A 23,859-nucleotide genomic window follows, 5' to 3' on the forward strand; every position below is an offset into this window, starting at 1 on the left:
CATAAAAAATAAAAATGAATAAATTAATTAAGAAAAGTAATCCAAAAAAATTTAATAGGTAACGTAACGGACTACAATTTGAATTTGCAAGTAACGGATTTATTTGTGTTCTACCCAGCAAATGTTATATGAACTATAATGTAATCGCTCAGTTTGAACTATAGGTTATTTAGCAGTAGTATGAATGTGATTAAACACAAATAACTCCATACAGACACAAACTCTTGCCGTTTATCGTTAACACACATTAAACCCAGCATAGCGATATTATATTTATTTAGGACATCACAGACACTCAAACGACCAATCAGAGAGCACGGAAGTATCAGTCAGCCAATCAGAGAGCACTGAAGGAGCAGTCAGCCAATCAGAGGAGGGAAACGATGTTCGTTGCCAGGTGAAGGAGGGAAGAGGCGGCGGCTGAATCCGAGTGGCGTCGCGGCATGTTTGTAATGCGGAAAGTTTCCAGCACAGAAACCCTCCGATATTTACAACGACATGACAGTCAAAACAGCGTTTAAGGTAGGTATTTTTTTCGCATAATCAAAATAGGATCCGCTTGGTGGAAGTAAGTGACTAGTCTATTTATGCGAACGGCGAATCATGTGCTTGTAAACATTGTTTCCGCGTTAAACCATCGACAAAAAACGTATAAAGTCACTGAAACTCACTACAAGCCTCCTAAATATTGTACATTTGGACATGCTACGATGGCAACATCTTATTGTATCACCACAATATGATTAAGTACTATAGTATATGTATTATGTGTACATTCAGTACCATAATACATACAAGTGTTGCATAATATCCCTCAATAAAGGGCAGATACACCGGAATCATTCATATTTAAAGCACCTAATCGTTATCTAAACACTTATCAAAAATGTTTTGTTTAATGATATTAATGTGGCTTTTCCTTCAGTCACATGACTGAATCACGTGTCTCAGTATTTCTCTCTGTAAGTTACTTTTTCTCAGTACCCGTAGCCTCCATCCCTCCTCTGATTGGACGGCTGGGATTCAGATTCCCATGGCAACAGGGTCATGGATGTGAGTGATGAGTTTGGGATGGAGGCCGCAGATGATCTCGCGTCCTTCGAGGTGGTCAACCTGTCGAACCCGGGCCTGCCGGATCTCAGCGCAGACGTCGATGGACACGTCCCGAAGGAGAAGACCAAACTCAAGACCAAACTCGTTTCTGTGTGGAACAACGTCAGATATGGAGGTGGATGTTGTTGTGTAACCATTTTTTAATGATGGCCGGTGTTTGTCCCGACCCCAAACCTTGAATGATAGTGTATGTTTTTTTTTTTTATATCAAAAGCTGACTGGTTTCTAGTAGTTTGATCTTTATCTTCCTCTCTCACTAAATGACCCATTTCGCTAAACCCAGATTTGAAAGCTTTACCGCACACGTATTTCCCACGCTTGACTCGACATCTGTCATCTTCACACACACACAGGCTGGTCCCTGAAGAGCAAGCCGCGCCTCAGCAAGAGCAGTCCCGTGTGTCTGCTGGGACAGTCCTATCAGCTGAGCTACACAGGTGAGCGCGGACAGGACAGTGATGCACTGAGTGCCTCAGGTTGTCATTGTGAGTGTGTTTTCTCTCAGGAGAGCGGGAGAGTTTCCGGCGGGCGTTCTCCTCCCTGCTGTGGATGACCTACAGGAGAGGTTTCCCGCCTCTGGATGGCTCGGCCCTCTGCTCTGACGCGGGATGGGGCTGTATGCTCCGCAGCGCACAGATGCTGCTCGCTCAGGGACTGCTGCTGCACATGATGCCTGCGGGTACACACCTGACACTCATGATGCACTCGGAAGAAATGTTAAAAATTTATATTTTTTTAACTTAGAAAATGTGTGATTAGTTAGACTTCAAAATTAAAATGTCCTGATCATTTCCTCTCCTCCATCTCATCCAAGATGTTCATGTCTTTCTTTCTTCAGTCGAAAATACTTTTTTGTTTTTTGAGGAAAACATTGCAGGATTTTTCTCCACATGATGGACTTCAATGGGGACCAACGGTTGAAGGTCCAAATTAATGCAGTTTCAAAGGAAAGGCTTCAGAGGCTCTGACCGATCGCACACGAGGAATAGAGTCAGATCTAGACTAACCATCGGACATTTTCAAGAAAAAATTATATACTTTTTAACCTAAATTGCTCATCTTGCGCTGCTCTGCGGCACACCATGGATTGCGTAATCCCGTCGGAAAGGTCACGCTAGGCGGAAGGACCGCCCCAAGCGAACGTGTGAGGACTAATACAAACAAACTTTACCAAAAAACACTCCATCTTCAACTTAAAAACCGTCCGACATCATTGTTTAACCTTTTTTTTTTGCTAAAGGATGTTTGTATAAGTCTTCGCACGAGCGCTTTGTAAAAGGGGCGGTACTTCTGCCTTTCTGACGGGATTACGCAATCCCTGGTGTGTCGCAGAGCAGCGCAAGATGAGCAATTTAGGTTAAAAAGTATATAATTTTTTCTTGAAAATGTCCGATGGTTAGTCTAGATCTGACTCTATTCCTCGTGTGCGATCGGTCAGAGCCTCTGAAGCCTTTCCTTTGAAACTGCATTAATTTGGACCTTCAACCGTTGGTCGCCATTGAAGTCTATTATGTGGAGAAAAATCCTGCAATGTTTTCCTCAAAAAACAAAAAAGTATTTTCGACTGAAGAAAGAAAGACATGAACATCTTGGATGAGATGGGGGAGAGGAAATCATCAGGAGAGTTTCATTTTGAAGTGAACTAATCCTTTAATACTATCAAAATACACATCATTTCTAAAAAATATATTTTTTTAAAGGTCCCATGGCATGGCATTTTTCTATTATTTTATAATGTTTCCTGAGGTGCACTTATATTGTTAGTATGACTTTTACGTCATAAAATGTCATAATTTAGAAATAAAAGGCATTTTTTCTATACTGCTGTTTGCCCTGTGGCTGAATGCCCTGCTTCAAGAGGCGTGTCTGCTGTGAGACTTCAGTAAAAACGCCCACTGTTGTGATTGGCTGACATCTTTGCATTTTAAATGAGCGGAGGGGGCGTGGTTTAACGAGGTCTACGAGGCACGAGCAGGCACGAGCTGCTGCCAGAGAGACGGATGGACCTGAGTTCACTTCACATCAGTTCTCAGCATGTCTGAACTGTTTTAGTTACAGCATATACTTCAGGTTATTAGTCTATTTCTAGTCGGAGGGACTGTCACTCATGTCAGAAAGTTAGTAACTTTAGTAAATTATGGATCAGCGCTGACTGGAGACGCGAACCGTTTAGAACGATTCAGTCCGATTTGGTGAACTGATTCGGTTCACTGAAAAGAACCGGTTCAAAAGAAAGATCGTTCGCGAACCGGACATCACTAACGTACCAGAGACGGAGATCAGCGATTGCTAACAAAGTTATTTATAGTACCTACTGAGTTATGAGAGCGCTGTCAGTCAGCGCGAGTTTATTGTGTTTGTATCTGAGAGTTCTGAATAAACACGAGTTCCAGTCACACCGAATCTGTCTTCATCATTATTACCAACTTTGTAACACATGCAAAGTACCATTACAGCTGTCGAGATGAACGAGTTAACAGTAAGTGTTGATAATAGCATTATTTTTAAAATAAAAGCGTCAGTGACGCGCGTTGAGTTACGTTACACAGCGCAAACAAAGACACAACAGCAGTAATCGAATGTAATCTAGTTTATTGTGGGGAAAGCTGGCTAGCCTAGCCGGATACCCTCACGCTTACCCCCGTCTGCTTAATCTCACGCCGCGTTTGGCGCCTCCGCTGTGGGCCAGATGCAGTACTGGGGGTCGGGGATGTTGAAGGCCACCGGCCAGTGCAGCCCGAGCTTCGGCGTGTGTGAGATTTATCTCTAAAGATGTTGAGCAGAAACTCATGACTGTATACACATTTTAGAACCGATAGACGCGACGAGGACGTACAAAAACACTGACTCACAAGATAGAAAACACGAAAACACCGTTCTGTCGGGAGAGAGAGAAGCCGCAGTGTGTGCACGAATAATAAATAATTAGCTACACATCAGAAATCACTGATCACAGATCAGAAGGCACTGAAGAAAGACTTCTGTTTTCATTTGTACATCCAAACACTGAGAAACTGCCAGCGTTCACTCGTTCACAAGTAACGTTAATGATCTCTCGAGCGTTTGCATGGGCGTGCCAGATTCTCTGGGTGGAGGAAAGGGAGGAAACCGTGCCTGCTTGGACGTCAAACCAGGAGACTTCAGGATTGGCTCGTCTGAGCCGTCATTTTCTCAAAGGCAGAGAAAGACAGCCACAACTCGGGTTTACACCGAGCAACATTTCTATCCACTTGGGGACAATATTCAGGCTAGGGGAACTCATATTAATGTTGAAAAACCTCATAAAATGAAAATTTCATGCCATGGGACCTTTAAGAGATCTAACCATCTAAATATATATAGGGCTCCAGACCGTGACCAAATGGTTGTTAGAGGTTTTCCTCAACTGATAAGAGCTGCCATTTCTGTTGCACATGAGAAACCTCAAATGGCAAACCAAACGAAAGCGGAACGGAACCGCTCTACTCATTTGAGCGCGAGCTCACACGGGCCGATCTCGATCACATGACACCGTTACTACACAGCGATCCTGTGAGAAAGCGTTTGAATTCGCCACAGAATAAGTCAAGTCAGCTTTATTTATATAGCGCTTTTTACAATGCAGATTGTTTCAAAGCAGCTTCACAGTGTTAAACAGGAAAATAATGCAACATAATTTGATTCAGCCGTACAGCCGCTCCTCAGTTCAATTATCATAGTGACAATTAGGGCTGAACGATATGGACAAAATTTCAAATCTCGATTTTCATGCCAGATATCGATACAATACGATATGACTACGTGTTCGGTGAAAACCAGAATCTGAATTAAAATGTGTTTGATTTAAGCCTACATTTCAAAAATTTGTGTCAGAAAATGTATTGTTTTTAACAGGGCTTAAAAACGGAAAAAAATATCAATCGGTTCACTCCAAGCAGAATCGATATTTTAACGTTTCCGTTTTTGCGTTCCTCAATAAACATTACTGTTCCGAAAACGGTTTGATATGAAAAAATTACGGTTAATAACGTTATTTTAATTTAGCCTATACTTTAAACAAGTATAAATAAAGACTTATTTTCACTCAATAATAATATAACACATGATAATTAAACTTGAATATTTATTTCATAACATTTTTAAAACCACAACAGAACTACATGCATTAATTACAAAGCATAAACAGCGGGACAAATATTGACCTGTTTTAATGGAGCGGAAAGTGGCCTCTAAATGCCTATTCTTTTCAGAAGAGTGACAACATTCTTTGTACATAACTTTTTTTTCAACACGACTTGTTTTAAAAATTGCATGAATAAAGAATAAATAAACTGGATAACCATTGCTCTTTTAATGCACCGTCAACTGCTAATTTCAAAGCAAACACTGCGCAACACGTCCTTGCATCCCATAATCAAATTCAGTCAGCTAATAAAGCTTGATCATTTAATGCAATATAACATACCATTTAATACGAAGCATCAACCGTCTATATAGAAAACATTGACCTGTCCTGTATTGGCAATCTGAAAGACTATAGGAAAAATGTTTGATAGATGCTATAGCCTACTTGGATGGGCTTAAACGGAATCCATAAACTAGCCTAAATCAGTCTATTTGAGCTTAAAGTCCGTACTGCTTATTTAAACATACGAAAAGAATGTCCTCCAATACCTGCGCTTTCATTGTAGACCTCAGCGGGGAAAGAAATGTACTTGAGGCATGAAAATGCGCGCTCACACTGACTTGCGTACCGGTTGATTCATAGATGATGGTTCGCGGGCATTTCACTCACGCTTGATCCATCAACGTCACATGCTGTAGCTACTACTCTATTCATTATTGGTCACTGCCAAATTAAAATATTAAAAGAACGATGAAATAAAGTTATTAACCGGTTAATGGCCATTTCAAATTAACGTTTCTGTTCAGAACGATTCAAATTGATTTTGATTTCGTTTTCGTTTTTGTTCTTCATAAAATTTGTTGATATAAACTCTCTGATTCATAACGCTTCTAAGCTTCATGATGCCGTGTTTTGAAATCGTCATCACTATATAAGTCGTTATTTAGGGGTTTTTTGCGCACAAAAACTATTCTCGCTGATTTATAAAGTTATTGTAGAACCACTGTAGTGAGATGATGGACTTTGTAACGACGTCTTTAGTGTCTTTTAAGGGTCTTGAGAGTGAACCGTGCATTGTGCCTGATTTAACATCATTCATGTGATTTGATGTAAAACTTTGTAAAAAGATGTAAAAAGAAAGCGTTTTAAGCAAACATTTAACCCAACAACTGGGTCAAAACAACCCAATTGCTGGGTTAGTCCATATTCAACCCAACTTGGGTTATTTTTAACCCAGCATTTTTTAGAGTGTAACCATTAAATGACTAGGTTGTAAATAGTTTTAAAATGAAGTATAGTACAGTCAGTGTGCACTTTATTATGCTGCTCGCTTGTTGATACTGTGTGCAATAGTGTCATTATTTTATTTATGCTTAAATATTTATTTTCAGAATTTATTTTCACCTCTGAACTCTTGTTCTACCTCACCTGTTTTTACTATTTGTTAAATATTGTTTGTTTTAGTTCAATAAATGTTCCTATTTTAAATTTTAAATCATCCTGATCATTGTGTCATTTTTATGTTGTAAATTGAGGGAGCAAAAGCAGTATCGGCTCCAAATATCGGCTCAAGAAAATCGGCAGCCCGTATCGCTCATCGGTTAAGGCTGATGGAAAAAAAATCGGTATCGGCACTGAAAAATCCATATCGGTCGATCCCTACTTAAAAGTACAGAGTTCGGTACCCAAGCCAGTGCAGTGTTGACAGAACTGGGCTAATGTGGTCACACTTCCTGGTTCTAGTAGGAACTCGAGCTGCTGGGGTTTGTTTATTAAGCGAGCAGGGCAGCCACCCAGTAGTGTTAGTAACATCACTACTGTGAGCTCTAGTGGGAATTCTGTTACAGTGCTCGAAGTAGAATATATTTTCCCTATAAAAATAGGTTTTTGCACATTACCGTTGGTAATAAAAGATCTTTTTATCTGCATATCAGTTCAATCGCGCGTGACATTCACTGCACAACAGACGCGAATTCGTGTCATGGGCGGGGCTTCTGCCAGCGGCTCGTCTTGTTGAGAAATGGCTGACATGAGCTGTGTTTACATGTCTTTTTTTTGTTAAAATCTACTGTTAATGTGTGGCAAAACGTAGTTTTAAGACTTTTTCAGTCGATAATGTAGTTGTTTAAAGCTCAAATCTGTGGTTTATTTATATAAAGAGCGCCTATTTGAACATTTTATCTGCCGTTTTCTGAGTTGTGAGCTCCAGTGGATCAGCGGCGCTCATTAACCCGGTGAGAGCAGCCTTTCCTCGGCCAGTCCTTCATACATCTGCTGCTGGCTCTGTCTCTGTGGCGTCTCCAGCTATAATTCGTCTTGTAACGGCCGATCTTTGGTCTCATGGATCTATAATTTGTTCCCTGGCAAATCGTTTAGGCTGAGGGCAAAGATAAGTTTCATTACTTTATATTTTTAGGCTATAACTGTACGTTGCAGTTGTAACGTTAGCCTACTAGCACTGACTTTGAATGTTTGACTGAATTGTTTGCTTTATTTCATGTATAGCTTGTTATACATTACTTATACTTTTGTATTATTGATCATACATAAACTTGCATTTAACAAAAATAGACTGGGTTGTGTTTCATGTCATTTAATGTTATCACAGTGATAATCATATTGTCTGAACCAGATATTAATATACAGATTTTCTCCTCATTGTTGTCACTACTAGAGCAAGCTCCTGATTGGTTAACGCGGCGCGAAATATCCGCCAAAGTTCAGATTTTTCAACTTGAGCGATTTGCGCGTTGAAAACGCTCAATTCGCGTCCTTCGCGCCGCCTCAATCGCGCGAATCGCGGCGCAGAATGCCATTTCGCGTCTCTGCATTGACTTAACATGTAAATCACTCGCGCGAATCGCGTCCGGTGTGAACGCACCATTAGTCTGGAGTGCTGTGTGTATGATCTGATATTCTGTGTAAACATGTGGCTGCTCCTCTGGTCCTCAGGCTGGACGTGGCCTGCGACGCACCATCAGACCAAAGATGACCTGGAGGTGGTGGACGCGCACATGCTGGACGATTCCCTCAGAGACGCGGGCAGAGCTCGCAGACGCAGTTTGGGCACCGCGCTGGACTGCGAGCCTCAGGAGGAGCGGACCCACCGCAGGCTGGTGTCCTGGTTCGGGGATCTGCCCTGCGCCCCCTTCGGCCTGCACCGGCTGGTGGAGCTGGGCAGGGCTTCTGGGAAGAGGGCAGGCGACTGGTACGGGCCGGCCATCGCGGCTCACATACTGCAGTAAGACACGGCCCTTCCAGCTCAAAGAGTCTTATTATAATAGCATTTATATACTATTAGAGCTTTTATTCAGATCATTCATAATTCATATGTCTGGAGTTTTCTTTTTATTATTATTAATTTTTAGTTGCAGGTTGAACTAAATAAAAGCGAGAAATGTTGCTTAGGAAACTTAAATGAAAATTGAATGTTGTTTTTGTTATTTTATTTCAGTTAAAGATCATTTTTAGTTCAGGTAATGAAATGGTTTTTAGTTATAGTTTTATGGTTATAGTTTTAGTTTTAACTATTGTTTATACTAATTATTACATGCCATTATTGGATATTAGTCTATTATATGGAAGACCATTCAAAGAAAAAAAAAATCTTTGGTAAATTGTAATTGACTTAAAAAGTCAAAATTGATATGCTTAGTCATATTTATGAGATGAAAATCCTAAATTATGACATACTAAGCTGAAATTATGACAAATGTCATAACATAGTCAGTTATGACATAATAAGCAGAAATGTATGGCATAATTATGACAGTCAATTATGAGATAAAAAGGTGAAAATATGACATTGACGGAAAAAGCAGAAATTTATGGCATAAATCATTATTATGAGTCAGCTATGAGACAAAAGGTTGAAATTGACGTCATTATTATTATTTTTTTTTACTTATGCCATACATTTGTTTGTCATCATTTTTACTTATGTCATCATTTTTTTTTTTATCTCATAATAAACTTTATAAGTCAAAATTATGACATAATAAACAGAAATGTATGGCATAAGTCATAATTATGAGATCAAAAGTTGATACTATAACATGGTAAGCCGAAATTGACATGTCAGATATGAGATTAAAATAAATTATGACATAAAAAGTAAACTTTATCACATAATAAGCAGAAATGTATGACATAAATCAAAATGATGACATAATAAGCAGAAATGTATGGCATAAATCATAATTATGAGTCAGTTATGAGATAAAAAGTTTAAATTATGAGGTCGTCATTTTTTTTTTATCTCATAATTGACCGTCATAAGTCATAATTATGCCATACATTTCTGTTTGTCATAATTTTTATTTATGCCATCATTTTATTTTTTATCATTATTGACTAATAATAAAAATGATGACATATTAAACAGACATGATAACCCCGTCTCCAGCATGTTGCCCCCGGTCCCTCGAATATTCTGATCTATTATGACCTCCGAGCTGTAAAACTGCCAGAATAATAATAATAATACGCTGTTTGTTAATTGGCCAGAGGAGAACTGGCACCCCGACTGAGCCTGGTTTCTCCCAAGGTTTATTTTTCTCCATTAGGTCACCTAATGGGGTTTTGGTTTCCTTGCCACTGTTGCCTCTGGCTTGGCGTGCTCAGTTGGGGACACTAAATTTTTCAACTAAACATCGAAATACATCTAAATAATAAACTAAATTAACCATTTAAACTAAATTACTGATCAAATTATTGATCTAAAGCCCACACTGTCACTGTATGATACTTGAAATTTTTCCAGAATGGCTATACAGCTGAATAAAATTATGCTGCATTATTTTCCTGTTTAACACTGTAAAGCTGCTTTGAAACAATCTACATTGTTAAAAGCGCTATATAAATAAAGTTGACTTGACTTGACTTGACATGTATGGCATAAATCATAATTATGAGTCAATTATGAGAAAAAGTTGAAATTGTCATTTCTGTTTATGATATCATCATTTTTACTTATGTCAATTATGAGAAAAAAAATAAAATGGCAACATAAGTAAAAATTATGACATAATAAACATAAATGTATGGCATAAGTCATAATTAGGACAATCAATTATGAGATCAAAAGTTGATATAACATGGTAAACCGAAATTATGACACGTCAAATATGAGATTAAAAAAAGTTGACATAAAAAGTAAACGTTATGACATAATAAGCAGAAATGTATGGCTTAAGTCATGATTATGACAGTCAGTTATGAGATAAAAAGGTGAAATTATGACGTAAAAAGCAGAAATTGATGGCATAAATCCTAATTATGAGTCAGTTATGAGACGAAAAAGTTGAAATTGACGTCGTCATTTTTTTTTTTTACTTATGCCATACATTTCTGTTTGTCATAATTTTTTTCTTATGTCATTTTATTTTTTGTCTCATAATTGACTTATAAGTAAAATAATTATGACATAATAAACAGAAATGTATGGCATAAGTCATGATTATGACAGTCAATTATGAGATCAAAAGTTGATATAACATGGTAAACCGAAATTATGACATCAGATATGAGATTTTAAAAAAACGTTATGACATAATAAGCAGAAATGTATGGTATAAGTCATGATTATGAGTCAATTATGAGATAAAAAGGTGAAATTATTACATAAAAAGCAGAAATGTATGGCATAAATCCTAATTATGAGTCCGTTAGGGATGAAACGGTATGGAAATTTAACATCACGATTATAGTGACCCAAATTATCACGGTTATCAATATTATCACGGTTTTGTTCATACGAGAAGAACAGATGCACACACTTAAAACATTTCAACAAGTTTTATATTTGAAAATCAACAAACAACAAATAAATCAAGCAGCTCTAAGCACTTTTTTAAGCTAGATTCTATTCTGTGGGATTTCCTTCCTTATAATGGCCGTCGTCAATAGCAACGCATAACGCATAAATAATAATAATTTGTCGTAAATATAATCTCTAATATTATCTCTGTAAATATATTCAAGCAATATTCTCATCAGTGTTCAGCAATGATGCATTTTAATCTAGCATATTTTGTGTAAGAGCCCAAACAGTATCCCTGTGAAATAATGCATATCCATATTTCCATATGATTTGACAGTTTATTTTATTAAATATCAAAAGGTGTGTATCATACCTGACACCTAAATGATCACTTTACAGTCAGTTTTATGACTGTCATTCTCTTCAAATGCTATTGAAGATTGAAACGTGTAACGTTACCAATGTTGTATGTAACTTTAGAGACGGTCCCTAAATTCGCCAGCGTTGTGCCAGTCATATCAGATGCGCTGTGGTTCTGTTGTGTTTGTTTGAAACTATTTTCGCTGCTGAAATAGAACAGAAACAGTTCGATCACTGTATGATGAATGAATCTCCTGCATACATCGCACGTTTATCTCTGATCTGAGTGCAGATTTCAGTGAGAGCGGCGCACGCTCTGAACAAAACTCCGCTAATCTGAACGACTCTGATTATGAGACGACATCGCTTTCATAAACTCAATATAAACACGTGTAAGTGGTTATAATGCGCAACGCGATTATAACAGATGGCTTTTGAGAAGACTACAATAAGTTCAACAGCCAGAGTGACTAGTGTGCAGCCGAAATAACGTTACACCCGCAAATGGCGGTTGTTAATGTCAAGCCCTGATTATCCCTTAAATATCACCCTAGTCTTGACTGAATTTGTTCGTTCGCTTCACTTATTATTTCCAAGACGTAGTTTTGAAGTGTTTCCTCTATTACAGCGACTTTCTTCTGGCATGTTCTGCAGACAGGGTGACCATCTTCGATTAAGTTTCCCTCAGGACTTATATAAAAGCCAAAACATGACCACACCTCAGATTTGGTCCTTTCAGAAGTCTAAAAACGGCGCTGTCACTGCCTTCTGCCATTTCTTCTCATTCAAAAGACAGCGGTGCGGTGTGCCTGAGCAGGACTGACGCTGACTGGACAAGATTTACCGCGAGTTTTCACAATCGTGATAATCACATGCGGTTTTAATGATAATTAAATTTTATACGATATTACTAACCGTCACTAAATTTTATCGTGGTTTATCGTGAAACCGGTAATCGTTTCATCCCTAGAGTCCGTTATGAGACAAAAAGTTAAAATTATGACACACTACGCTGAAATTTACATAAAGCATAATTATGACACGGTCAGTTATTGTCAGTCATAATTGACAGTCAATTATGAGATGAAAAAGTTTAAGTTATGACATACTAAGTCAAACTTATGACAAGTCAGAATGACAGTTAATTATGAGATATAGTTATGACATACTAAAACATAATCTAAAATTATGAAAAATCAAAATTATGATATAAAAAGGTGAAATTATGATGTTCATATCTATGTATTTCTGTTATTATTATTACTTTTTATGTCATAATTTGATTTTGACTGTCATAATTTCAAAAAAAAAATCTTATATGGCAGAAATGGGCTTCCATACCATTATCATATTGCTGCCATTTTATTTTATTTTATTCATATTTATTTAACCATGGTCAAATCTGCTTGCATTGTGCCTGACACCACCCTAAGAGTGAAATCACTGTAACACACGGCCTCTCGTGTGTGTGTGTGTGTGTGTGTGTGTGTGTGTGTGTGTTTCAGGAGGGCGGTGTCAGCGTCTGAGCTGTTGGGGCTGGTGGTGTATGTGGCGCAGGACTGCACAGGTCAGTGTGTTGAGAACTGGACATGCAGTTCAATACAATAACTCTCAATATCTTTATAAAATGATCATCACAGCCATAATTTCTGCCACACGTGCCATAGTTGTTGTTACTATGGTAACTTGCTATTAGGAAACTATTTGCTATTTCTATTTCTCTGTAGTGTACACTGGAGACGTGTTAAACCTGTGTTTCTCTGTAGTGTACGCTGGAGACGTGTTAAACCTGTGTTTCTCTGTAGTGTACACTGGAGACGTGTTAAACCTGTGTGTCTCTGTGTTTCTCTGTAGTGTACACTGGAGACGTGTTAAACCTGTGTGTTTCTCTGTAGTGTACACTGGAGACGTGTTAAACCTGTGTGTTTCTCTGTAGTGTACACTGGAGACGTGTTAAACCTGTGTGTCTCTGTGTTTCTCTGTAGTGTACACTGGAGACGTGTTAAACCTGTGTTTCTCTGTGTTTCTCTGTAGTGTACACTGGAGACGTGTTAAACCTGTGTGTGTCTGTGTTTCTCTGTAGTGTACACTGGAGACGTGTTAAACCTGTGTGTGTCTGTGTTTCTCTGTAGTGTACACTGGAGACGTGTTAAACCTGTGTGTGTCTGTGTTTCTCTGTAGTGTACACTTGAGACGTGTTAAACCTGTGTGTTTCTCTGTAGTGTACACTGGAGACGTGTTAAACCTGTGTGTCTCTGTGTTTCTCTGTAGTGTACACTGGAGACGTGTTAAACCTGTGTGTTTCTCTGTAGTGTACACTGGAGACGTGTTAAACCTGTGTGTCTCTGTGTTTGTCTGTAGTGTACACTGGAGACGTGTTAAACCTGTGTGTTTCTCTGTAGTGTACACTGGAGACGTGTTAAACCTGTGTGTCTCTGTGTTTCTCTGTAGTGTACACTGGAGACGTGTTAAACCTGTGTGTTTCTCTGTAGTGTACACTGGAGACGTGTTAAACCTGTGTGTTTCTCTGCAGTGTACACTGGAGACGTGTTAAACCTGTGTGTCTCTGTGTTTCTCTGTAGTGTACACTGGAGACGTGTTAAACCTGTGTTTCTCTGTAGTGTACACTGGAGACGTGTTAAACCTGTGTGTCTCTGTGTTTCTCTGTAGTGTACACTGGAGACGTGTTAAACCTGTGTGTTTCTCTGTAGTGTACACTGGAGACGTGTTAAACCTGTGTGTCTCTGTGTTTCTCTGTAGTGTACACTTGAGACGTGTTAAACCTGTGTGTCTCTGTAGTGTACACTGGAGACGTGTTAAACCTGTGTGTCTCTGTGTTTCTCTGTAGTGTACACTGGAGACGTGTTAAACCTGTGTGTTTCTCTGTAGTGTACACTGGAGACGTGTTAAACCTGTGTGTCTCTGTGTTTCTCTGTAGTGTACACTGGAGACGTGTTAAACCTGTGTTTCTCTGTGTTTCTCTGTAGTGTACACTGGAGACGTGTTAAACCTGTGTGTGTCTGTGTTTCTCTGCAGTGTACACTTGAGACGTGTTAAACCTGTGTTTGTCTGTAGTGTACACTGGAGACGTGTTAAACCTGTGTGTTTCTCTGTAGTGTACACTGGAGACGTGTTAAACCTGTGTGTCTCTGTGTTTCTCTGTAGTGTACACTGGAGACGTGTTAAACCTGTGTGTTTCTCTGTAGTGTACACTGGAGACGTGTTAAACCTGTGTGTCTCTGTGTTTCTCTGTAGTGTACACTGGAGACGTGTTAAACCTGTGTTTCTCTGTAGTGTACACTGGAGACGTGTTAAACCTGTGTGTGTCTGTGTTTCTCTGTAGTGTACACTGGAGACGTGTTAAACCTGTTTGTTTCTCTGTAGTGTACACTGGAGACGTGTTAAACCTGTGTGTCTCTGTGTTTCTCTGTAGTGTACACTGGAGACGTGTTAAACCTGTGTGTTTCTCTGTAGTGTACACTGGAGACGTGTTAAACCTGTGTGTCTCTGTGTTTCTCTGTAGTGTACACTGGAGACGTGTTAAACCTGTGTGTTTCTCTGTAGTGTACACTGGAGACGTGTTAAACCTGTGTGTCTCTGTGTTTCTCTGTAGTGTACACTGGAGACGTGTTAAACCTGTGTGTTTCTCTGTAGTGTACACTGGAGACGTGTTAAACCTGTGTGTGTCTGTGTTTCTCTGTAGTGTACACTGGAGACGTGTTAAACCTGTGTGTTTCTCTGTAGTGTACACTGGAGACGTGTTAAACCTGTGTGTCTCTGTGTTTCTCTGTAGTGTACACTGGAGACGTGTTAAACCTGTGTGTTTCTCTGTAGTGTACACTGGAGACGTGTTAAACCTGTGTGTGTCTGTGTTTCTCTGTAGTGTACACTGGAGACGTGTTAAACCTGTGTGTGTCTGTGTTTCTCTGTAGTGTACACTTGAGACGTGTTAAACCTGTGTGTTTCTCTGTAGTGTACACTGGAGACGTGTTAAACCTGTGTGTCTCTGTGTTTCTCTGTAGTGTACACTGGAGACGTGTTAAACCTGTGTGTTTCTCTGTAGTGTACACTGGAGACGTGTTAAACCTGTGTGTCTCTGTGTTTCTCTGTAGTGTACACTTGAGACGTGTTAAACCTGTGTGTTTCTCTGTAGTGTACACTGGAGACGTGTTAAACCTGTGTGTCTCTGTGTTTCTCTGTAGTGTACACTGGAGACGTGTTAAACCTGTGTGTTTCTCTGTAGTGTACACTGGAGACGTGTTAAACCTGTGTGTCTGTGTTTCTCTGTAGTGTACACTTGAGACGTGTTAAACCTGTGTGTGTCTGTGTTTCTCTGTAGTGTACACTGGAGACGTGTTAAACCTGTGTGTGTCTGTGTTTCTCTGTAGTGTACACTGGAGACGTGTTAAACCTGTGTGTGTCTGTGTTTCTCTGTAGTGTACACTGGAGACGTGTTAAACCTGTGTGTCTCTGTGTTTCTCTGCAGTGTACACTGGAGATGTGTTAAACCTGTGTGTGTCTGTGTTTCTCTGCAGTGTACACTGGAGACGTGTTAAACCTGTGTTTCTCTGTGTTTCTCTGTAGTGTACACTGGAGACGTGTTAAACCTGTGTGTCTCTGTGTTTCTCTGTAGTGTACACTGGAGACGTGTTAAACCTGTGTTTCTCTGTAGTGTACACTGGAGACGTGTTAAACCTGTGTGTTTCTCTGTAGTGTACACTGGAGACGTGTTAAACCTGTGTGTCTCTGTGTTTCTCTGTAGTGTACACTGGAGACGTGTTAAACCTGTGTGTCTCTGTGTTTCTCTGTAGTGTACACTGGAGACGTGTTAAACCTGTGTGTCTCTGTGTTTCTCTGCAGTGTACACTTGAGACGTGTTAAACCTGTGTTTCTCTGTGTTTCTCTGTAGTGTACACTGGAGACGTGTTAAACCTGTGTGTCTCTGTAGTGTACACTGGAGACGTGTTAAACCTGTGTTTCTCTGTAGTGTACACTGGAGACGTGTTAAACCTGTGTTTCTCTGTAGTGTACACTGGAGACGTGTTAAACCTGTGTGTTTCTCTGTAGTGTACACTGGAGACGTGTTAAACCTGTGTGTGTCTGTGTTTCTCTGCAGTGTACACTGGAGACGTGTTAAACCTGTGTGTCTGTGTTTCTCTGTAGTGTACACTGGAGACTTGTTAAACCTGTGTGTGTCTGTGTTTCTCTGTAGTGTACACTGGAGACGTGTTAAACCTGTGTGTCTCTGTGTTTCTCTGTAGTGTACACTGGAGACGTGTTAAACCTGTGTGTCTGTGTTTCTCTGTAGTGTACACTGGAGACGTGTTAAACCTGTGTGTCTGTGTTTCTCTGTAGTGTACACTGGAGACGTGTTAAACCTGTGTTTCTCTGTGTTTCTCTGTAGTGTACACTGGAGACGTGTTAAACCTGTGTGTCTGTGTTTCTCTGTAGTGTACACTGGAGACGTGTTAAACCTGTGTGTCTGTGTTTCTCTGTAGTGTACACTGGAGACGTGTTAAACCTGTGTTTCTGTGTTTCTCTGTAGTGTACACTGGAGACGTGTTAAACCTGTGTGTCTCTGTGTTTCTCTGTAGTGTACACTGGAGACGTGTTAAACCTGTGTGTCTCTGTGTTTCTCTGTAGTGTACACTGGAGACGTGTTAAACCTGTGTGTCTGTGTTTCTCTGTAGTGTACACTGGAGACGTGTTAAACCTGTGTGTCTGTGTTTCTCTGTAGTGTACACTGGAGACGTGTTAAACCTGTGTGTTTCTCTGTAGTGTACACTGGAGACGTGTTAAACCTGTGTCTCTCTGTAGTGTACACTGGAGACGTGTTAAACCTGTGTGTCTCTGTGTTTCTCTGTAGTGTACACTGGAGACGTGTTAAACCTGTGTGTTTCTCTGTAGTGTACACTGGAGACGTGTTAAACCTGTGTTTCTCTGCAGTGTACACTGGAGACGTGTTAAACCTGTGTGTCTCTGTGTTTCTCTGTAGTGTACACTGGAGACGTGTTAAACCTGTGTGTCTCTGTAGTGTACACTGGAGACGTGTTAAACCTGTGTGTCTCTGTGTTTCTCTGTAGTGTACACTGGAGACGTGTTAAACCTGTGTGTCTCTGTGTTTCTCTGTAGTGTACACTGGAGACGTGTTAAACCTGTGTTTCTCTGTAGTGTACACTGGAGACGTGTTAAACCTGTGTGTCTCTGTGTTTCTCTGTAGTGTACACTGGAGACGTGTTAAACCTGTGTGTCTCTGTGTTTCTCTGCAGTGTACACTGGAGACGTGTTAAACCTGTGTGGGACGTCCCGATCGGATCTGTCAGTGAGGGCTGGGTGGAAGAAGCTCGTTCTGCTGGTGCCTGTGCGTCTGGGGTCCGATGTGTTGAATCCGGCTTACACACAATGTGTCAAGGTGTGTTACAATGCACACACACTCACACACACACACGGACAAACACATGCACACACAGACACACACTCAGACCAACACACACTCACTTACACACACACACACACACACACACACACACACACACACACACACACACACACACACACACACACACACACACACACACACACACACGGACAAGCAAACACACACACACTCACTTACACATACACACACACACACTCACTTACACACAAACACACACACACACACACACACACACACACACACACACACACACACACACTCAGACACACATGGACAAACACAAACACACACACACACACACACACACACATGGTCAGACACACACACACATGAGCTGACTGCTGTGCTGTGTGTGTGTAGAGGTTGCTGCAGCTGCGCTGCTGCATGGGGATCATCGGAGGGAAGCCCAAACACTCCCTGTTTTTCGTGGGATTCCAGGGTGAGTGGCGTGACGCCTGTGCCTCCTTCCTCTGTGCCAATCGCTCCTCATCTGTGTGTGTGTGGTGTTGTGTGTGCCTCATGCAGATGATCAGCTGATATATTTGGATCCTCATTACTGTCAGACGGCTGTAGACGTCAAACAAGACGACTTCCCTTTAGAGGTTTGTCCCACAGGGCTATTATAGTTAAATAAAACTATTAAAGGATTAGTTCACTTTTAAATAAACGTTTGCTGATAATTTCCTCACCCCCATGTCATCCAAGATGTCCATGTCTTTCTTTCTGCAGTCGAAAAGAAATTAAGGTTTTGGATGAAAACAGTCCAGGGTTTTTCTCCATATAATGGACTTCAATGGGCTCCAAACGGTTCAAATGACAGTTTCAGTGCAGCTTCAAAGGGCTTTAAACGACACCAGATGATGAATAAGGGTCTTATCTAGACAAACCATCAGTTTCTGAGAGAAACCCAGCAGTATTTATGCTATTATTTTACCTCTTATCAGACGAGCGTGATCATCTCTGAGCTCAGCCATAACTTCCGCTAAGTGACGTCAAAATACGAGTGTGGTCATAGATGTATCGATAGTAGATGCCTCATTCCACTGATCCGTGCAGGCGCTAATGAGGCATCTACGTATACATCTATGACCACGATCTAATTTGACCTCACTTAGCGGAAGTTATGGCGGAGCTCAGAGATGATCACGTTCGTCTTGTGGGATTACAAATGTATACATTGTTATATCTAGGTTCCAATGTAATAGAATATAACTGAAAACATTATCTATATTTGTGTTTTACATTTTGAAGTAAACTTGAGGAAATTCTAAGGAGATTACGTCAGGCCGTGTAAGTGTTTGAGACATTAAATATTTTGTCTTTATGCACTTCCTGACTATTTACCATGACGAGTTTAGAGCAATACTGCCTGAGTGATTGGATTAGCATCTGTGCGTTTGAATGGCACTGTTATGCTGATTGAATTACGGCTGATGAGACAGGAATGTTTGGGGTGTGTCCCTATTTTCCTATGTCTCCTCCCCTGCTGTATAATCCCTCCCCCTGAAATGTAGATAAATTGTGTTATTTTGTACTGTTAAATTAGACTGTTTTCGGACGACCTGCAGCACAGAGAGTTCTCATTAAAAGAATCACTTCTGTTTGGTCCCGACGTCTCCTGGTCTTCATCTTCCGAGTTTCCTACACTTTAGAAGAGAAAAGTTCACGTTCGTCTGATAAGAGGTAAAATAATAGCATAAATACTGCTGGGTTTCTCTCAGAAACTGATGGTTTGTCTAGATAAGACCCTTATTCATCATCTGGTGTCGTTTAAAGCCCTTTGAAGCTGCACTGAAACTGTCATTTGAACCGTTTGGAGCCCATTGAAGTCCATTATATGGAGAAAAACCCTGGAATGTTTTCATCCAAAACCTTAATTTCTTTTCGACTGCAGAAAGAAAGACATGGACATCTTGGATGACATGGGGGTGAGGAAATGATCAGCAAAAGTTTATTTAAAAGTGATTTCAAATCCACAAAAATGTGTGTTAAAGAATTAGTTCAGTGTTATTTTGGTATTATTGAGATACTATTATAGTTTTTGAAACGTGATGTATTGTGAAGATGCTGTTCAAATAAACTTGAATGGACTCCAGTTGAAAATACGAATGCCTGTGTGTGTGTGCAGTCGTTTCACTGTAAATCCGTCAGGAAGATGCCGTTTAACCGCATGGACCCCAGCTGCACGGTGGGCTTCTACGCCGGAAGCAGAGCGGAGTTCCAGACTCTGTGCTCGGACGTCACTAAGGTGAGAGAAAGACGAGCACAAGCTGCAAAACTGAAGCATATCTGCCTTTCACACCTACGACCAGAAACCCCAGATCATAGAAAACGCAATGGCCTTCTAGTTCACACAAATGTGAGCTGTGATTGGTCGCTTCACATGTCAGTCAAAAAAAGCAAAGCAAAAGAGCTCACAAAGAGCGACACTGTGGTTTAACGTTCGAAAGCAAATTTAAGATGGACGTAAATATTAGTATTGTAATTTTACTGTCGTTCTGTAAAAATATCTATTTTTATTATTATTAAATACTGTTTATTTTTAATTTTACAGTACAATAGTATACTACAGTAATATTCTTTTATTGATTTTCATTTTTATAATTTAATAAAATACAAATAAAATTATAATAATAATGATTTTATTTTTAAATTATTATTATTATTATTTACTCGTTACAAAAACTATACAGGGTCTTGTTTTATGGTTTAACATTTGAAAGCAAAGAAATTAAGACGGACATAAATATTAGTATTGTAATTTTACTGTTAAAATTTAAAAAATATTAAGTACAGATTTTTTACATTTGTACAATAGTAGTACAAAAAAAAGGTTAGAATATGACATAAGCCGAAATGTGCGACATAAGTCACAATTATGACAGTCAGAAAATATGACAAGTCAAATGTATGACATTTCATAATTATGAGAAGTTATAATTATGACAAAAAGGTAAAAAAAACTGAAATGCTAAGCTGAAATTATGACACAAGTCGAAATTATGACATGGTCAGTTTTGAGAAGTATGACAAAAAGTTCAAATTATGAAATTATAAGTCATAATTGATAGTTTAATTATGAGATAAAAAGTTGAAATCATGAAATGAAGTCATGACATAATTATGAAATTATGACGTTCGATGTAACGATGTAAATACTGATTTTTAAATTGTGTAGTACAATAGCATTATCACACTATTTCTTTATTGGTAAATATAAAATATTTTATTAAAAATAAATTACGTTTATTAACAAAATAAAAATTATATTTAAAATAATACTTATTTTTATTACTACTACTATTATTCTTTGTCACCATTTTTCACCCCTGATGAGTTTGCATTCCTGCAATATCCAGCTATCTCTTCCTCCTTCTGTCCCGGACAGGCTCTGACATCATCGGAGGAGAAGTACCCCATCTTCACGTTTGTGGAGGGTCATGTTGAGGAGGAGAGCGGCTGCACCTCAGACTCAATCGCTCACATAAAGACCAAAGGCAGACCGGGCCGGATCAAGAAGAGGAGCAGCACGGACGATTTTGTGCTCCTGTAGACTCTACTTCCTGTAGTGCTTCCTCCGGTTTGGGTCATGTGACAGGGAAGGAGCGTGCCCAGAACAGACGGCGAGCCATTAGCAGGGTTAACTCCTGCTGTTGTTTTCTGTTCTTCTGTAAACACAGGAGGATGTGACGAGGTCTGCATGCGTTCGCTGAGCAGGTGGCTAAGCAGATCAGCGCGGGTGACGCTAATGAAAGCAGACAGTGAGGCTCGCGGACACACCAGAGGTGCAGGCTAACTCTCTTTGACTGGCAATCATGGGATTCAAACACTGTAATTTAGTCTCTGTTTATGTATTTTGCTTGTTTGTCTAAAGTACTGTATGAGTGGAATTGATCATGTCTGGTAAAGCAACGAACAACTACTACTGACAACATAAATTCAACTTTTACACAATTTACATTATTAATACACGTTTTCTGGTCTTCTTTTCTGAACTATTTTTTTGGGTTTGCGAACTTAAGTTTGGTAAACCCAATTCTAGCTTTGTTCTATTCCTAAAAGAGAATTTTTTTTCATCAAAATGTAACAAAATTGCCATTACACTTTTCATCGGAAGTCGCAAATCCCTCTTGTTTTTTAACTCCTCCCCTCCAGCTCCCTGTCCAATAGAGACTGGCCTAACCTGGTACATTTGAATAATTAATGTTAGAGCCTTTTTGTACCCAATACAGAACGTTTTGAGCCAATGAGCTGCTATTGTAGCAGGTCCTGTTTACACAAGACGAACAAATGGCATTCAGTTTCCAGCAATGGCGTCCAATCCTAATCAAACAAACCTGAAGTCTTCAAGATCACTAGAAACGTCCAGGCAGGTGTGTAACGTGTGTTAGGACTAACACTGCTTTATCGTAAATATGAGTTTGATCTAAGTCATATTTATGACTGGGAAACTCTTAAGATAATTGCTGTAATTTCAGGTTTTATTCGTTTTTTCCCAGAACATCTACATTGCCGTTCAAGTCATGTGTATTTGTGTATATAAATATCCGTTTTATACATATTGTATGTATTTTACATAGCAAAAACATATCTAGATAGTGCTGTGAATGAAGCGCAGGCAATGTTTATATGGTTGTCAATTTATTCAAAATCCATTGGATGCTAATTAAATATCTTTTTAAACATTTTTGGCTTTAAAGGGGACCTATTATGCCCCTTTTTACAAGATGAAATAAGTCTCAGGTGTCGCCAGAATGTGTCTGTGAAGTTTCAGCTCAAAATACCCCACGGATCATTTATTATAGCATGTTGTAAATGCCCATTTTTTGAGTGGAAGGAAAAACATGCTGTTTTTGTGCATGTATCTTTAAATGCAAATGAGCTGCCACTATCCAGAAGAGGGCGGAGCCTGTACAGCTCGTACTTCGGATACTCTGCCAAAAACGAAAACATCTGTTTGGTTTGATATTGCTGTTCTTTATTATCATGAAAGTTTATTATCTGCATGTGTTTAAAATCCATTATCAGTCTAAACATCTGATATATGGTTTTCTGAACGCACACACACACACACACACAGCTAGATGTCAGACGTGAGTATTAAACCATGTTCTCTTTCATGTCTTATTGCTCTTAAACTGTGTTTTTGATGTCTGTGAACATAAACAGCAAGTAAAGAAATCGCATGTGTATATTAGATCTGTGTTAAAGTGACAGCAAGCAGTCTTGGGTGGGACCTGTGCTAATAGGGCGGAGTCCGTCAGCAGTCATGGGCGGGGCCTGTGCTAACAGGGCGGAGTCCGTCAGCAGTCATGGGCGGGGCCTGTGCTAACAGGGCGGAGTCCGTCAGCAGTCATGGGCGGGGCCTGTGCTAACAGGGCGGAGTCCGTCAGCAGTCATGGGCGGGGGCTGTGCTAACAGGGCGGAGTCCGTCAGCAGTCTTGGGTGGGACCTGTGCTAATAGGGCGGAGTCCGTCAGCAGTCATGGGCGGGGCCTGTGCTAACAGGGCGGAGTCCGTCAGCAGTCATGGGCGGGGGCTGTGCTAACAGGGCGGAGTCCGTCAGCAGTCATGGGCGGGGGCTGTGCTAACAGGGCGGAGTCCGTCAGCAGTCTTGGGTGGGACCTGTGCTAATAGGGCGGAGTCCTTCAGCAGTCATGGGCGGGGGCTGTGCTAACAGGGCGGAGTCTGTCAGCAGTCATGGGCGGGGGCTGTGCTAACAGGGCGGAGTCCGTCAGCAGTCGTGGGTGGGGCCTGTGCTAACAGGGCGGAGTCCGTCAGCAGTCGTGGGTGGGGCCTGTGCTAACAGGGCGGAGTCCGTCAGCAGTCATGGACGGGGCCTGTGCTAACAGGGCGGAGTCCGTCAGCAGTCGTGGGTGGGGCCTGTGCTAACAGGGCGGAGTCCGTCAGCAGTCGTGGGCGGGGCCTGTGTTAACAGGGCGGAGTCCGTCAGCAGTCATGGGTGGGGGCTGTGCTAAAAGGGCGGAGTCCGTCAGCAGTCATGGGTGGGGCCTGTGCTAACAGGGCGGAGTCCTTCAGAAGTCATGGGCGGGGCCTGTGCTAATAGGGCGGAGTCCTTCAG

The 23,859-nt window shown here is 40.4% G+C and overlaps 1 protein-coding gene across 2 annotated transcripts; it reads left to right on the forward strand.

Moving 5' to 3' along the window:
* Positions 1–389: 389 nt before the first annotated feature.
* Positions 390–22,952, forward strand: atg4db (autophagy related 4D, cysteine peptidase b). Of its 2 annotated transcripts, none has more exons than XM_079814503.1 (11): positions 390–522; positions 982–1,228; positions 1,467–1,550; positions 1,619–1,792; positions 8,171–8,459; positions 12,845–12,906; positions 17,609–17,751; positions 18,139–18,217; positions 18,304–18,380; positions 19,907–20,026; positions 21,167–22,952. In XM_079814503.1, exons 2-11 carry the CDS (start codon positions 1,048–1,050, stop codon positions 21,329–21,331), a joined length of 1,374 nt encoding a protein of 457 aa, XP_079670629.1. In that variant the 5' UTR covers positions 390–522; positions 982–1,047; the 3' UTR covers positions 21,332–22,952. The 2 variants fall into 2 exon arrangements, with proteins under 2 accessions (XP_079670629.1, XP_079670630.1); XM_079814504.1 differs by having other exon boundaries at positions 419–522; positions 991–1,228.
* The last annotated feature ends 907 nt before the right edge of the window (positions 22,953–23,859 follow it).

Source organism: Gobio gobio (genome assembly GCF_949357685.1).
Source record: "Gobio gobio genome assembly, chromosome: 1".
In the NCBI taxonomy this organism is placed as follows: domain Eukaryota; kingdom Metazoa; phylum Chordata; class Actinopteri; order Cypriniformes; family Gobionidae; genus Gobio; species Gobio gobio.

Coding starts and splice junctions, on each gene's coding strand:
- atg4db (XM_079814503.1), top strand. CDS start 1,048: ATGGATGTGAGTGATGAGTTTGGGATGGAGGCCGCAGATGATCTCGCG. Junction 1,551..1,618: donor CTATCAGCTGAGCTACACAG/GTGAGCGCGGAC, acceptor GTTTTCTCTCAG/GAGAGCGGGAGAGTTTCCGG. Junction 8,460..12,844: donor ATCGCGGCTCACATACTGCA/GTAAGACACGGC, acceptor TGTGTGTTTCAG/GAGGGCGGTGTCAGCGTCTG.